A 13,601-nucleotide genomic window follows, 5' to 3' on the forward strand; every position below is an offset into this window, starting at 1 on the left:
TCTCTCGCCCGCTCTCTCTCTCGCCCGCTCTCTCTCTCGCCCGCTCTCTCTCTCGCCCGCTCTCTCTCTCGCCCGCTCTCTCTCTCGCCCGCTCTCTCTCTCGCCCGCTCTCTCTCTCGCCCGCTCTCTCTCTCGCCCGCTCTCTCTCTCGCACGCTCTCTCTCTCGCACGCTCTCTCTCTCGCACGCTCTCTCTCTCGCACGCTCTCTCTCTCGCACGCTCTCTCTCTCGCAAGCTCTCTCTCTCGCACGCTCTCTCTCTCGCACGCTCTCTCTCTCGCACGCTCTCTCTCTCGCACGCTCTCTCTCTCGCACGCTCTCTCTCTCACACACACACACACGCTCTCTCTCACACACGCACTCTCTCGCACACGCACACTCTCGCACACGCACTCTCTCGCACACGCACTCTCTCGCACACGCACTCTCTCGCACACGCACTCTCTCGCACACGCACTCCCTCGCACACGCACTCCCTCGCACACGCACTCCCTCTCTCTCACGCACTCTCTCACGCACTCGCGCGCTCTCCCTCCCGCGCGCTCACCCTCCCGGGCGCTCTCCCTCCCGGGCGCTCTCCCTCCCGGGCGCTCTCCCTCCCGGGCGCTCTCCCTCCCGGGCGCTCTCCCTCCCGGGCGCTCTCCCTCCCGCGCGCTCTCCCTCCCGCGCGCTCTCCCTCCCGCGCGCTCTCCCTCCCGCGCGCTCTCCCTCCCGCGCGCTCTCCCTCCCGCGCGCTCTCCCTCCCGCGCGCTCTCCCTCCCGCGCGCTCTCCCTCCCGCGCGCTCTCCCTCCCGCGCGCTCTCCCTCCCGCGCGCTCTCCCTCCCGCGCCCTCTCCCTCCCGCGCCCTCTCCCTCCCGCGCCCTCTCCCTCCCGCGCCCTCTCCCTCCCGCGCCCTCTCCCTCCCGCGCCCTCTCCCTCCCGCGCCCTCTCCCTCCCGCGCGCTCTCCCTCCCGCGCGCTCTCCCTCCCGCGCGCTCTCCCTCCCGCGCGCTCTCCCTCCCGCGCGCTCTCCCTCCCGCGCGCTCTCCCTCCCGCGCGCTCTCCCTCCCGCGCGCTCTCCCTCCCGCGCGCTCTCCCTCCCGCGCGCTCTCCCTCCCGCGCGCTCTCCCTCCCGCGCGCTCTCCCTCCCGCGCGCTCTCCCTCCCGCGCGCTCTCCCTCCCGCGCGCTCTCCCTCCCGCGCGCTCTCCCTCCCGCGCGCTCTCCCTCCCGCGCGCTCTCCCTCCCGCGCGCTCTCCCTCCCGCGCGCTCTCCCTCCCGCGCGCTCTCCCTCCCGCGCGCTCTCCCTCCCGCGCGCTCTCCCTCCCGCGCGCTCTCCCTCCCGCGCGCTCTCCCTCCCGCGCGCTCTCCCTCCCGCGCGCTCTCCCTCCCGCGCGCTCTCCCTCCCGCGCGCTCTCCCTCCCGCGCGCTCTCCCTCCCGCGCGCTCTCCCTCCCGCGCGCTCTCCCTCCCGCGCGCTCTCCCTCCCGCGCGCTCTCCCTCCCGCGCGCTCTCCCTCCCGCGCGCTCTCCCTCCCGCGCGCTCTCCCTCCCGCGCGCTCTCCCTCCCGCGCGCTCTCCCTCCCGCGCGCTCTCCCTCCCGCGCGCTCTCCCTCCCGCGCGCTCTCCCTCCCGCGCGCTCTCCCTCCCGCGCGCTCTCCCTCCCGCGCGCTCTCCCTCCCGCGCGCTCTCCCTCCCGCGCGCTCTCCCTCTCGCGCGCTCTCCCTCTCGCGCGCTCGCGCACTCTCTCTCTCGCGCACTCTCTCTCTCGCGCGCTCTCTCTCTCGCGCGCTCTCTCTCTCGCGCGCTCTCTCTCTCTCGCACACTCTCTGTCTCTCTCCCCCGCACTCTCTCTCTCTCTCTCTCTCGCACACTCTCTCTCTCTGTCTCTCGCATACACACTCGCTCTCGCACACACACTCTCTCACACACACACCGTGGGAATTTCGGAATATAAAACATGGTTTCTTTTCTTCCAGGTGGTGAAGGTTGGAATTATTGAACCGTGTCCGTCCACTGCAGGTAACAATGTGTCTGTCTGTACACTGCAGGTAACAGTGTGTCTGTCTGTACACTGCAGGTAACAGTGTGTCTGCCTGTACACGGCAGGTAACAGTGTGTCTGTCTGTACACGGCAGGTAACAGTGTGTCTGTCTGTACACGGCAGGTAACAGTGTGTCTGTCTGTACACGGCAGGTAACAGTGTGTCTGTCTGTACACGGCAGGTAATAGTGTGTCTGCCTGTACACGGCAGGTAACAGTGTGTCTGTCTGTACACGGCAGGTAACGGTGTGTCTGTCTGTACACGGCAGGTAACAGTGTGTCTGTCTGTACATGGCAGGTAACAGCGTGTCTGTCTGTACACGGCAGGTAACAGCATGTCTGTCTGTACACGGCAGGTAACAGTGTGTCTGCCTGTACACGGCAGGTAACAGCGTGTCTGCCTGTACACGGCAGGTAACAGCGTGTCTGTCTGTACACGGCAGGTAACAGTGTGTCTGCCTGTACAGACAGCACTCTCTCTCTGAGTGTATCTGCTTCTGCTCATCTTGATTTTATATTAAGATGAAAGGGCATAGGTTTAAGGTGGGAGGGGAGAGATACAAACGTGTCCGGAGGGGCAATCTTTTCACACAGAGGGTGGTGAGTGTCTGGAACGAGCTGCCAGAGGTAGTAGTAGAGTCGGGTACAATTTTGTCTTTTATAAAGCGTTTAGACAGTTACATGGGTGAGATGGGTATAGAGGGATATGGGCCAAACGCGGGCAATTGGGACGAGCTTACTGGTTAAAAAAAGGGGCGGCATGGACAAGTTGGGCCGAAGGGCCTGTTTCCATGCTGCAAACCTCTATGACTCTATGGAAATATTTCTCCGTCTGCGTATTTCCCTGCCGGTCTCTGTGTAAACACACACACTGATGGGTAACTGGTGTTTCCCACAGAGAGCTGCTGTCTCTTCACCCTGACTTCCAATAGCTTCTCCAAGTCTGAGCGACAAAAATCAGTCGAGTGTGGGCTGATCAACCATGGGGGGGCGGTATTGGAGAACAACTGTCTGTGTGCGAGGAGTGATAGGGTGGGGGGGTTGCGCGGGTAGAGCCTCTGTGTGGCGTATCCCTGCGGAGGGGGGAGGGTCCCTGCGGAGGGGGGAGGGTCCCTGCGGAGGGGGGAGGGTCCCTGCGGAGGGGGGAGGGTCCCTGCGGAGGGGGGAGGGTCCCTGCGGAGGGGGGAGGGTCCCTGCGGAGGGGGGAGGGTCCCTGCGGAGGGGGGAGGGTCCCTGCGGAGGGGGGAGGGTCCCTGCGGAGGGGGGAGGGTCCCTGCGGAGGGGGGAGGGTCCCTGCGGAGGGGGGAGGGTCCCTGCGGAGGGGGGAGGGTCCCTGCGGAGGGGGGAGGGTCCCTGCGGAGGGGGGAGGGTCCCTGCGGAGGGGGGAGGGTCCCTGCGGAGGGGGGAGGGTCCCTGCGGAGGGGGGAGGGTCCCTGCGGAGGGGGGAGGGTCCCTGCGGAGGGGGGAGGGTCCCTGCGGAGGGGGGAGGGTCCCTGCGGAGGGAGGAGGGTCCCTGCGGAGGGGGGAGGGTCCCTGCGGAGGGGGGAGGGTCCCTGCGGAGGGGGGAGGGTCCCTGCGGAGGGGGGAGGGTCCCTGCGGAGGGAAGAGGGTCCCTGCGGAGGGGGGAGGTTCCGTGCGGAGGGGGGAGGTTCCGTGCCGGGTGGGGCGGGGTAGGGGGGGGGGCTACGGGGGGAGTTTCTCTACCGGGTGTGTTTCTGCGGGAGCTGTGGAGAGTGACTCTGTGTAACAGGGTGGGTTCCAGAGTTAGCTGGGTCCCTGGGCAGGGTGGGTAGCTCAGTTAGCCGGGTCCCTGGGCAGGGTGGGTAGCTCAGTTAGCCGGGTCTCTGGGCAGAGTGGGTAGCACAGTTAGCCGGGTCCCTGGGCACAGTGGGTAGCACAGTTAGCTGGGTCCCTGGGCAGGGTGGGTAGCACAGTTAGCTGGGTCCCTGGGCAGGGTGGGTAGCACAGTTAGCCGGGTCCCTGGGCAGGGTGGGTAGCACAGTTAGCCGGGTCCCTGGGCAGGGTGGGTAGCACAGTTAGCTGGGTCCCTGGGCAGAGTGGGTAGCTCAGTTAGCTGGGTCCCTGGGCAGAGTGGGTAGCTCAGTTAGCCGGGTCTCTGGGCAGGGTGGGTAGCTCAGTTAGCTGGGTCCCTGGGCAGAGTGGGTAGCACAGTTAGCCGGGTCCCTGGGCAGGGTGGGTAGCACAGTTAGCTGGGTCCCTGGGCAGAGTGGGTAGCTCAGTTAGCTGGGTCCCTGGGCAGAGTGGGTAGCTCAGTTAGCCGGGTCCCTGGGCAGGGTGGGTAGCACAGTTAGCTGGGTCCCTGGGCACAGTGGGTAGCTCAGTTAGCTGGGTCCCTGGGCAGAGTGGGTAGCTCAGTTAGCCGGGTCCCTGGGCAGGGTGGGTAGCACAGTTAGCTGGGTCCCTGGGCAGAGTGGGTAGCACAGTTAGCTGGGTCCCTGGGCAGGGTGGGTAGCACAGTTAGCTGGGTCCCTGGGCAGAGTGGGTAGCACAGTTAGCCGGGTCTCTGGGCAGAGTGGGTAGCACAGTTAGCCGGGTCTCTGGGCACAGTGGGTAGCTCAGTTAGCCGGGTCCCTGGGCAGGGTGGGTAGCACAGTTAGCCGGGTCCCTGGGCAGGGTGGGTAGCTCAGTTAGCCGGGTCCCTGGGCAGGATGGGTAGCTCAGTTAGCTGGGTCTCTGGGCAGAGTGGGTAGCACAGTTAGCTGGGTCCCTGGGCAGAGTGGGTAGCACAGTTAGCCGGGTCCCTGGGCACGGTGGGTAGCACAGTTAGCCGGGTCTCTGGGCAGGGTGGGTAGCACAGTTAGCCGGGTCTCTGGGCAGGGTGGGTAGCACAGTTAGCCGGGTCCCTGGGCAGGGTGGGTAGCACAGTTAGCCGGGTCCCTGGGCAGGGTGGGTAGCACAGTTAGCCGGGTCCCTGGGCAGGGTGGGTAGCACAGTTAGCCGGGTCCCTGGGCAGGGTGGGTAGCACAGTTAGCCGGGTCCCTGGGCACAGTGGGTAGCACAGTTAGCCGGGTCCCTGGGCAGGGTGGGTAGCACAGTTAGCCGGGTCCCTGGGCACGGTGGGTAGCACAGTTAGCCGGGTCCCTGGGCAGAGTGGGTAACACAGTTAGCCGGGTCCCTGGGCAGGGTGGGTAGCACAGTTAGCCGGGTCCCTGGGCAGGGTGGGTAGCACAGTTAGCTGGGTCCCTGGGCAGGGTGGGTAGCACAGTTAGCCGGGTCCCTGGGCACAGTGGGTAGCTCAGTTAGCCGGGTCCCTGGGCAGGGTGGGTAGCTCAGTTAGCCGGGTCCCTGGGCAGAGTGGGTAGCACAGTTAGCCGGGTCCCTGGGCAGGGTGGGTAGCAGTTAGCCGGGTCCCTGGGCAGGGTGGGTAGCAGTTAGCCGGGTCCCTGGGCAGGGTGGGTAGCACAGTTAGCTGGGTCCCTGGGCAGGGTGGGTAGCACAGTTAGCCGGGTCCCTGGGCAGGGTGGGTAGCACAGTTAGCCGGGTCCCTGGGCAGGGTGGGTAGCACAGTTAGCCGGGTCCCTGGGCAGGGTGGGTAGCAGTTAGCCGGGTCCCTGGGCAGGGTGGGTAGCACAGTTAGCCGGGTCCCTGGGCAGGGTGGGTAGCTCAGTTAGCCGGGTCCCTGGGCAGGGTGGGTAGCACAGTTAGCCGGGTCCCTGGGCAGGGTGGGTAGCACAGTTAGCCGGGTCCCTGGGCAGGGTGGGTAGCACAGTTAGCTGGGTCCCTGGGCAGGGTGGGTAGCACAGTTAGCCGGGTCCCTGGGCAGGGTGGGTAGCACAGTTAGCTGGGTCCCTGGGCAGGGTGGGTAGCACAGTTAGCCGGGTCCCTGGGCAGGGTGGGTAGCACAGTTAGCTGGGTCCCTGGGCACGGTGGGTAGCACAGTTAGCCGGGTCCCTGGGCAGGGTGGGTAGCTCAGTTAGCCGGGTCTCTGGGCAGGGTGGGTAGCTCAGTTAGCCGGGTCTCTGGGCAGGGTGGGTAGCACAGTTAGCCGGGTCTCTGGGCAGGGTGGGTAGCACAGTTAGCCGGGTCTCTGGGCAGAGTGGGTAGCACAGTTAGCCGGGTCCCCGGGCAGAGTGGGTAGCACAGTTAGCCGGGTCTCTGGGCAGGGTGGGTAGCACAGTTAGCTGGGTCCCTGGGCAGGGTGGGTAGCACAGTTAGCTGGGTCCCTGGGCAGGGTGGGTTGCTCAGTTAGCCGGGTCCCTGGGCAGGGTGGGTAACACAGTTAGCCGGGTCCCTGGGCAGGGTGGGTAGCACAGTTAGCTGGGTCCCTGGGCACGGTGGGTAGCACAGTTAGCCGGGTCCCTGGGCAGGGTGGGTAGCACAGTTAGCCGGGTCCCTGGGCAGAGTGGGTAGCACAGTTAGCCGGGTCTCTGGGCAGGGTGGGTAGCTCAGTTAGCTGGGTCCCTGGGCAGGGTGGGTTGCTCAGTTAGCCGGGTCCCTGGGCAGGGTGGGTAGCTCAGTTAGCCGGGTCCCTGGGCAGGATGGGTAGCTCAGTTAGCCGGGTCTCTGGGCAGGGTGGGTAGCACAGTTAGCTGGGTCCCTGGGCAGGGTGGGTAGCTCAGTTAGCCGGGTCCCTGGGCACGGTGGGTAGCAGTTAGCCGGGTCCCTGGGCAGGGTGGGTAACACAGTTAGCCGGGTCCCTGGGCAGGGTGGGTAGCACAGTTAGCCGGGTCCCTGGGCAGGGTGGGTAGCACAGTTAGCCGGGTCCCTGGGCAGAGTGGGTAGCACAGTTAGCCGGGTCCCTGGGCAGAGTGGGTAGCACAGTTAGCCGGGTCCCTGGGCACGGTGGGTAGCAGTTAGCTGGGTCCCTGGGCAGGGTGGGTAGCTCAGTTAGCCGGGTCCCTGGGCACGGTGGGTAGCAGTTAGCCGGGTCCCTGGGCAGGGTGGGTAACACAGTTAGCCGGGTCCCTGGGCAGGGTGGGTAGCTCAGTTAGCCGGGTCCCTGGGCAGGGTGGGTAGCACAGTTAGCCGGGTCCCTGGGCAGGGTGGGTAGCTCAGTTAGCCGGGTCCCTGGGCAGGGTGGGTAGCACAGTTAGCTGGGTCCCTGGGCACAGTGGGTAACACAGTTAGCCGGGTCCCTGGGCAGGATGGGTAGCACAGTTAGCTGGGTCTCTGGGCAGGGTGGGTAGCACAGTTAGCCGGGTCCCTGGGCAGGGTGGGTAGCACAGTTAGCCGGGTCCCTGGGCAGGGTGGGTAGCACAGTTAGCTGGGTCCCTGGGCAGAGTGGGTAGCACAGTTAGCTGGGTCCCTGGGCACGGTGGGTAGCACAGTTAGCCGGGTCCCTGGGCACGGTGGGTAGCACAGTTAGCCGGGTCCCTGGGCAGGGTGGGTAGCACAGTTAGCTGGGTCCCTGGGCAGAGTGGGTAGCACAGTTAGCTGGGTCCCTGGGCACGGTGGGTAGCACAGTTAGCCGGGTCTCTGGGCAGGGTGGGTAGCTCAGTTAGCTGGGTCCCTGGGCAGGGTGGGTAGCACAGTTAGCTGGGTCCCTGGGCAGGGTGGGTAGCTCAGTTAGCTGGGTCCCTGGGCAGGGTGGGTAGCACAGTTAGCCGGGTCCCTGGGCACGGTGGGTAGCACAGTTAGCCGGGTCCCTGGGCAGGGTGGGTAGCTCAGTTAGCTGGGTCCCTGGGCAGGGTGGGTAGCACAGTTAGCCGGGTCCCTGGGCAGGGTGGGTAGCACAGTTAGCTGGGTCCCTGGGCACGGTGGGTAGCACAGTTAGCCGGGTCCCTGGGCAGGGTGGGTAGCACAGTTAGCCGGGTCCCTGGGCAGGGTGGGTAGCACAGTTAGCCGGGTCCCTGGGCACGGTGGGTAGCACAGTTAGCCGGGTCCCTGGGCAGGGTGGGTAGCACAGTTAGCCGGGTCCCTGGGCACGATGGGTAGCACAGTTAGCCGGGTCCCTGGGCAGAGTGGGTAGCACAGTTAGCCGGGTCTCTGGGCACAGTGGGTAGCACAGTTAGCCGGGTCCCTGGGCACGGTGGGTAGCACAGTTAGCCGGGTCCCTGGGCAGGGTGGGTTGCTCAGTTAGCCGGGTCCCTGGGCACGGTGGGTAGCAGTTAGCCGGGTCCCTGGGCAGGGTGGGTAACACAGTTAGCCGGGTCCCTGGGCAGGGTGGGTAGCACAGTTAGCCGGGTCCCTGGGCAGGGTGGGTAGCACAGTTAGCCGGGTCCCTGGGCAGAGTGGGTAGCACAGTTAGCCGGGTCCCTGGGCAGAGTGGGTAGCACAGTTAGCCGGGTCCCTGGGCAGGGTGGGTAGCACAGTTAGCCGGGTCCCTGGGCAGAGTGGGTAGCACAGTTAGCCGGGTCCCTGGGCAGAGTGGGTAGCACAGTTAGCCGGGTCCCTGGGCAGGGTGGGTAGCACAGTTAGCCGGGTCCCTGGGCAGGGTGGGTAGCACAGTTAGCCGGGTCCCTGGGCACAGTGGGTAGCTCAGTTAGCCGGGTCCCTGGGCACGGTGGGTAGCACAGTTAGCCGGGTCCCTGGGCAGGGTGGGTAGCACAGTTAGCCGGGTCCCTGGGCAGGGTGGGTAGCACAGTTAGCTGGGTCCCTGGGCAGGGTGGGTAGCTCAGTTAGCTGGGTCCCTGGGCAGGGTGGGTAGCTCAGTTAGCTGGGTCCCTGGGCAGGGTGGGTAGCACAGTTAGCTGGGTCCCTGGGCAGAGTGGGTAGCACAGTTAGCTGGGTCCCTGGGCACGGTGGGTAGCACAGTTAGCCGGGTCTCTGGGCAGGGTGGGTAGCTCAGTTAGCTGGGTCCCTGGGCAGGGTGGGTAGCACAGTTAGCTGGGTCCCTGGGCAGGGTGGGTAGCACAGTTAGCCGGGTCCCTGGGCAGAGTGGGTAGCACAGTTAGCCGGGTCCCTGGGCACGGTGGGTAGCACAGTTAGCCGGGTCCCTGGGCAGGGTGGGTAGCACAGTTAGCCGGGTCCCTGGGCAGGGTGGGTAGCTCAGTTAGCTGGGTCCCTGGGCAGGGTGGGTAGCACAGTTAGCCGGGTCCCTGGGCAGGGTGGGTAGCACAGTTAGCCGGGTCCCTGGGCACGGTGGGTAGCACAGTTAGCCGGGTCCCTGGGCAGGGTGGGTAGCACAGTTAGCCGGGTCCCTGGGCAGGGTGGGTAGCACAGTTAGCCGGGTCCCTGGGCAGGGTGGGTAGCACAGTTAGCCGGGTCCCTGGGCAGAGTGGGTAGCTCAGTTAGCTGGGTCCCTGGGCAGGGTGGGTAGCACAGTTAGCCGGGTCCCTGGGCAGAGTGGGTAGCACAGTTAGCCGGGTCTCTGGGCACAGTGGGTAGCACAGTTAGCCGGGTCCCTGGGCACGGTGGGTAGCACAGTTAGCCGGGTCCCTGGGCACGGTGGGTAGCACAGTTAGCCGGGTCCCTGGGCACGGTGGGTAGCTCAGTTAGCTGGGTCCCTGGGCAGAGTGGGTAGCACAGTTAGCCGGGTCCCTGGGCAGGGTGGGTAGCACAGTTAGCTGGGTCCCTGGGCACAGTGGGTAGCTCAGTTAGCTGGGTCCCTGGGCAGGGTGGGTAGCACAGTTAGCCGGGTCCCTGGGCAGAGTGGGTAGCTCAGTTAGCTGGGTCCCTGGGCAGGGTGGGTAGCACAGTTAGCTGGGTCCCTGGGCAGAGTGGGTAGCACAGTTAGCCGGGTCCCTGGGCAGAGTGGGTAGCACAGTTAGCCGGGTCTCTGGGCAGGGTGGGTAGCACAGTTAGCCGGGTCCCTGGGCAGGGTGGGTAGCTCAGTTAGCTGGGTCCCTGGGCAGGGTGGGTAGCTCAGTTAGCTGGGTCCCTGGGCAGGGTGGGTAGCACAGTTAGCTGGGTCCCTGGGCACAGTGGGTAGCACAGTTAGCCGGGTCCCTGGGCACGGTGGGTAGCACAGTTAGCTGGGTCCCTGGGCACAGTGGGTAGCACAGTTAGCCGGGTCCCTGGGCACAGTGGGTAGCACAGTTAGCTGGGTCCCTGGGCACAGTGGGTAGCACAGTTAGCCGGGTCCCTGGGCACGGTGGGTAGCTCAGTTAGCCGGGTCCCTGGGCAGGGTGGGTAGCACAGTTAGCTGGGTCCCTGGGCAGGGTGGGTAGCACAGTTAGCTGGGTCCCTGGGCACAGTGGGTAGCACAGTTAGCCGGGTCCCTGGGCAGAGTGGGTAGCACAGTTAGCCGGGTCCCTGGGCACGGTGGGTAGCTCAGTTAGCTGGGTCCCTGGGCACAGTGGGTAGCACAGTTAGCCGGGTCCCTGGGCAGGGTGGGTAGCTCAGTTAGCCGGGTCCCTGGGCAGGGTGGGTAGCACAGTTAGCTGGGTCCCTGGGCACAGTGGGTAGCACAGTTAGCCGGGTCCCTGGGCAGAGTGGGTAGCTCAGTTAGCCGGGTCCCTGGGCAGAGTGGGTAGCACAGTTAGCCGGGTCCCTGGGCAGAGTGGGTAGCACAGTTAGCCGGGTCCCTGGGCAGAGTGGGTAGCTCAGTTAGCCGGGTCCCTGGGCAGGGTGGGTAGCACAGTTAGCCGGGTCTCTGGGCACAGTGGGTAGCTCAGTTAGCCGGGTCCCTGGGCAGGGTGGGTAGCACAGTTAGCCGGGTCTCTGGGCACGGTGGGTAGCACAGTTAGCCGGGTCCCTGGGCAGGGTGGGTAGCACAGTTAGCCGGGTCTCTGGGCACAGTGGGTAGCTCAGTTAGCCGGGTCCCTGGGCAGGGTGGGTAGCACAGTTAGCCGGGTCCCTGGGCACGGTGGGTAGCACAGTTAGCCGGGTCCCTGGGCAGAGTAGGTAGCACAGTTAGCCGGGTCCCTGGGCAGGGTGGGTAGCACAGTTAGCCGGGTCTCTGGGCACAGTGGGTAGCACAGTTAGCCGGGTCCCTGGGCAGGGTGGGTAGCTCAGTTAGCCGGGTCTCTGGGCAGAGTGGGTAGCTCAGTTAGCCGGGTCCCTGGGCAGAGTGGGTAGCTCAGTTAGCCGGGTCCCTGGGCACGGTGGGTAGCACAGTTAGCCGGGTCCCTGGGCAGGGTGGGTAGCACAGTTAGCCGGGTCCCTGGGCAGGGTGGGTAGCACAGTTAGCCGGGTCTCTGGGCAGGGTGGGTAGCACAGTTAGCCGGGTCCATGGGCAGGGTGGGTAGCACAGTTAGCCGGGTCCCTGGGCAGGGTGGGTAGCACAGTTAGCCGGGTCCCTGGGCAGGGTGGGTAGCTCAGTTAGCCGGGTCCCTGGGCACGGTGGGTAGCTCAGTTAGCCGGGTCCCCGGGCAGGGTGGGTAGCACAGTTAGCTGGGTCCCTGGGCAGAGTGGGTAGCTCAGTTAGCCGGGTCCCTGGGCACGGTGGGTAGCACAGTTAGCTGGGTCCCTGGGCAGGGTGGGTAGCACAGTTAGCTGGGTCCCTGGGCAGAGTGGGTAGCACAGTTAGCCGGGTCCCTGGGCAGAGTGGGTAGCTCAGTTAGCTGGGTCCCTGGGCACGGTGGGTAGCACAGTTAGCTGGGTCCCTGGGCAGAGTGGGTAGCTCAGTTAGCCGGGTCCCTGGGCAGGGTGGGTAGCACAGTTAGCCGGGTCTCTGGGCAGAGTGGGTAGCACAGTTAGCTGGGTCCCTGGGCACAGTGGGTAGCACAGTTAGCCGGGTCCCTGGGCAGGGTGGGTAACACAGTTAGCTGGGTCCCTGGGCAGGATGGGTAGCACAGTTAGCCGGGTCCCTGGGCAGGATGGGTAGCACAGTTAGCTGGGTCCCTGGGCACAGTGGGTAGCACAGTTAGCCGGGTCTCTGGGCAGAGTGGGTAGCTCAGTTAGCCGGGTCCCTGGGCACGGTGGGTAGCACAGTTAGCTGGGTCCCTGGGCAGGGTGGGTAGCACAGTTAGCCGGGTCCCTGGGCAGGGTGGGTAGCACAGTTAGCTGGGTCTCTGGGCGGAGTGGGTAGCACAGTTAGCCGGGTCCCTGGGCAGGGTGGGTAGCACAGTTAGCCGGGTCTCTGGGCAGGGTGGGTAGCACAGTTAGCCGGGTCCCTGGGCAGGGTGGGTAGCACAGTTAGCCGGGTCCCTGGGCAGGGTGGGTAGCTCAGTTAGCCGGGTCCCTGGGCAGGGTGGGTAGCACAGTTAGCCGGGTCTCTGGGCAGAGTGGGTAGCTCAGTTAGCTGGGTCCCTGGGCACGGTGGGTAGCAGTTAGCCGGGTCCCTGGGCGGAGTGGGTAGCACAGTTAGCCGGGTCCCTGGGCAGGGTGGGTAGCACAGTTAGCCGGGTCCCTGGGCACGGTGGGTAGCACAGTTAGCCGGGTCCCTGGGCAGGGTGGGTAGCACAGTTAGCCGGGTCCCTGGGCAGGGTGGGTAGCTCAGTTAGCCGGGTCCCTGGGCAGGGTGGGTAGCACAGTTAGCCGGGTCTCTGGGCAGAGTGGGTAGCTCAGTTAGCTGGGTCCCTGGGCACAGTGGGTAGCACAGTTAGCCGGGTCCCTGGGCACGGTGGGTAGCACAGTTAGCTGGGTCCCTGGGCACAGTGGGTAGCACAGTTAGCCGGGTCTCTGGGCAGAGTGGGTAGCTCAGTTAGCCGGGTCCCTGGGCGGAGTGGGTAGCACAGTTAGCCGGGTCCCTGGGCAGAGTGGGTAGCACAGTTAGCCGGGTCCCTGGGCAGGGTGGGTAACACAGTTAGCTGGGTCCCTGGGCACAGTGGGTAGCACAGTTAGCCGGGTCCCTGGGCAGGATGGGTAGCACAGTTAGCCGGGTCCCTGGGCAGGGTGGGTAGCACAGTTAGCCGGGTCCCTGGGCAGGGTGGGTAGCTCAGTTAGCTGGGTCCCTGGGCACAGTGGGTAGCACAGTTAGCTGGGTCCCTGGGCACAGTGGGTAGCACAGTTAGCTGGGTCCCTGGGCAGAGTGGGTAGCACAGTTAGCCGGGTCCCTGGGCAGAGTGGGTAGCACAGTTAGCCGGGTCTCTGGGCAGGGTGGGTAGCACAGTTAGCCGGGTCCCTGGGCAGGGTGGGTAGCACAGTTAGCCGGGTCCCTGGGCAGGGTGGGTAGCACAGTTAGCCGGGTCCCTGGGCAGGGTGGGTAGCACAGTTAGCTGGGTCCCTGGGCAGGGTGGGTAGCACAGTTAGCTGGGTCCCTGGGCAGGGTGGGTAGCTCAGTTAGCTGGGTCCCTGGGCAGGGTGGGTAGCTCAGTTAGCCGGGTCCCTGGGCAGGGTGGGTAGCACAGTTAGCCGGGTCCCTGGGCACGGTGGGTAGCACAGTTAGCTCGGTCCCTGGGCACAGTGGGTAGCTCAGTTAGCTGGGTCCCCGGGCACGGTGGGTAGCACAGTTAGCCGGGTCCCTGGGCAGGGTGGGTAGCACAGTTAGCCGGGTCCCTGGGCAGGGTGGGTAGCACAGTTAGCTCGGTCCCTGGGCAGGGTGGGTAGCTCAGTTAGCCGGGTCTCTGGGCACGGTGGGTAGCACAGTTAGCCGGGTCTCTGGGCAGGGTGGGTAGCACAGTTAGCTCGGTCCCTGGGCAGGGTGGGTAGCACAGTTAGCTGGGTCCCTGGGCAGGGTGGGTAGCACAGTTAGCCGGGTCTCTGGGCACGGTGGGTAGCACAGTTAGCTGGGTCCCTGGGCAGGGTGGGTAGCACAGTTAGCTCGGTCCCTGGGCAGAGTGGGTAGCACAGTTAGCTGGGT

General features: G+C 65.9%; 1 protein-coding gene across 1 annotated transcript in view; it reads left to right on the top strand.

The window, feature by feature from the left end:
- Positions 1-13,601, top strand: part of LOC144490387 (phosphofurin acidic cluster sorting protein 1-like) — a gene marked incomplete at both ends in the record, with an annotated part of 34,911 nt that overhangs the window by 3,725 nt on the left and 17,585 nt on the right. Inside the window, one exon of the mRNA XM_078208136.1 lies at positions 1,954-1,996. Coding sequence (XP_078064262.1) covers positions 1,954-1,996 — 43 coding nt within the window. The remainder of the gene's footprint in view (positions 1-1,953; positions 1,997-13,601) is intronic.

This window comes from Mustelus asterias, unplaced genomic scaffold (assembly GCF_964213995.1).
Source record: "Mustelus asterias unplaced genomic scaffold, sMusAst1.hap1.1 HAP1_SCAFFOLD_3224, whole genome shotgun sequence".
In the NCBI taxonomy this organism is placed as follows: Eukaryota; Metazoa; Chordata; class Chondrichthyes; order Carcharhiniformes; family Triakidae; genus Mustelus; species Mustelus asterias.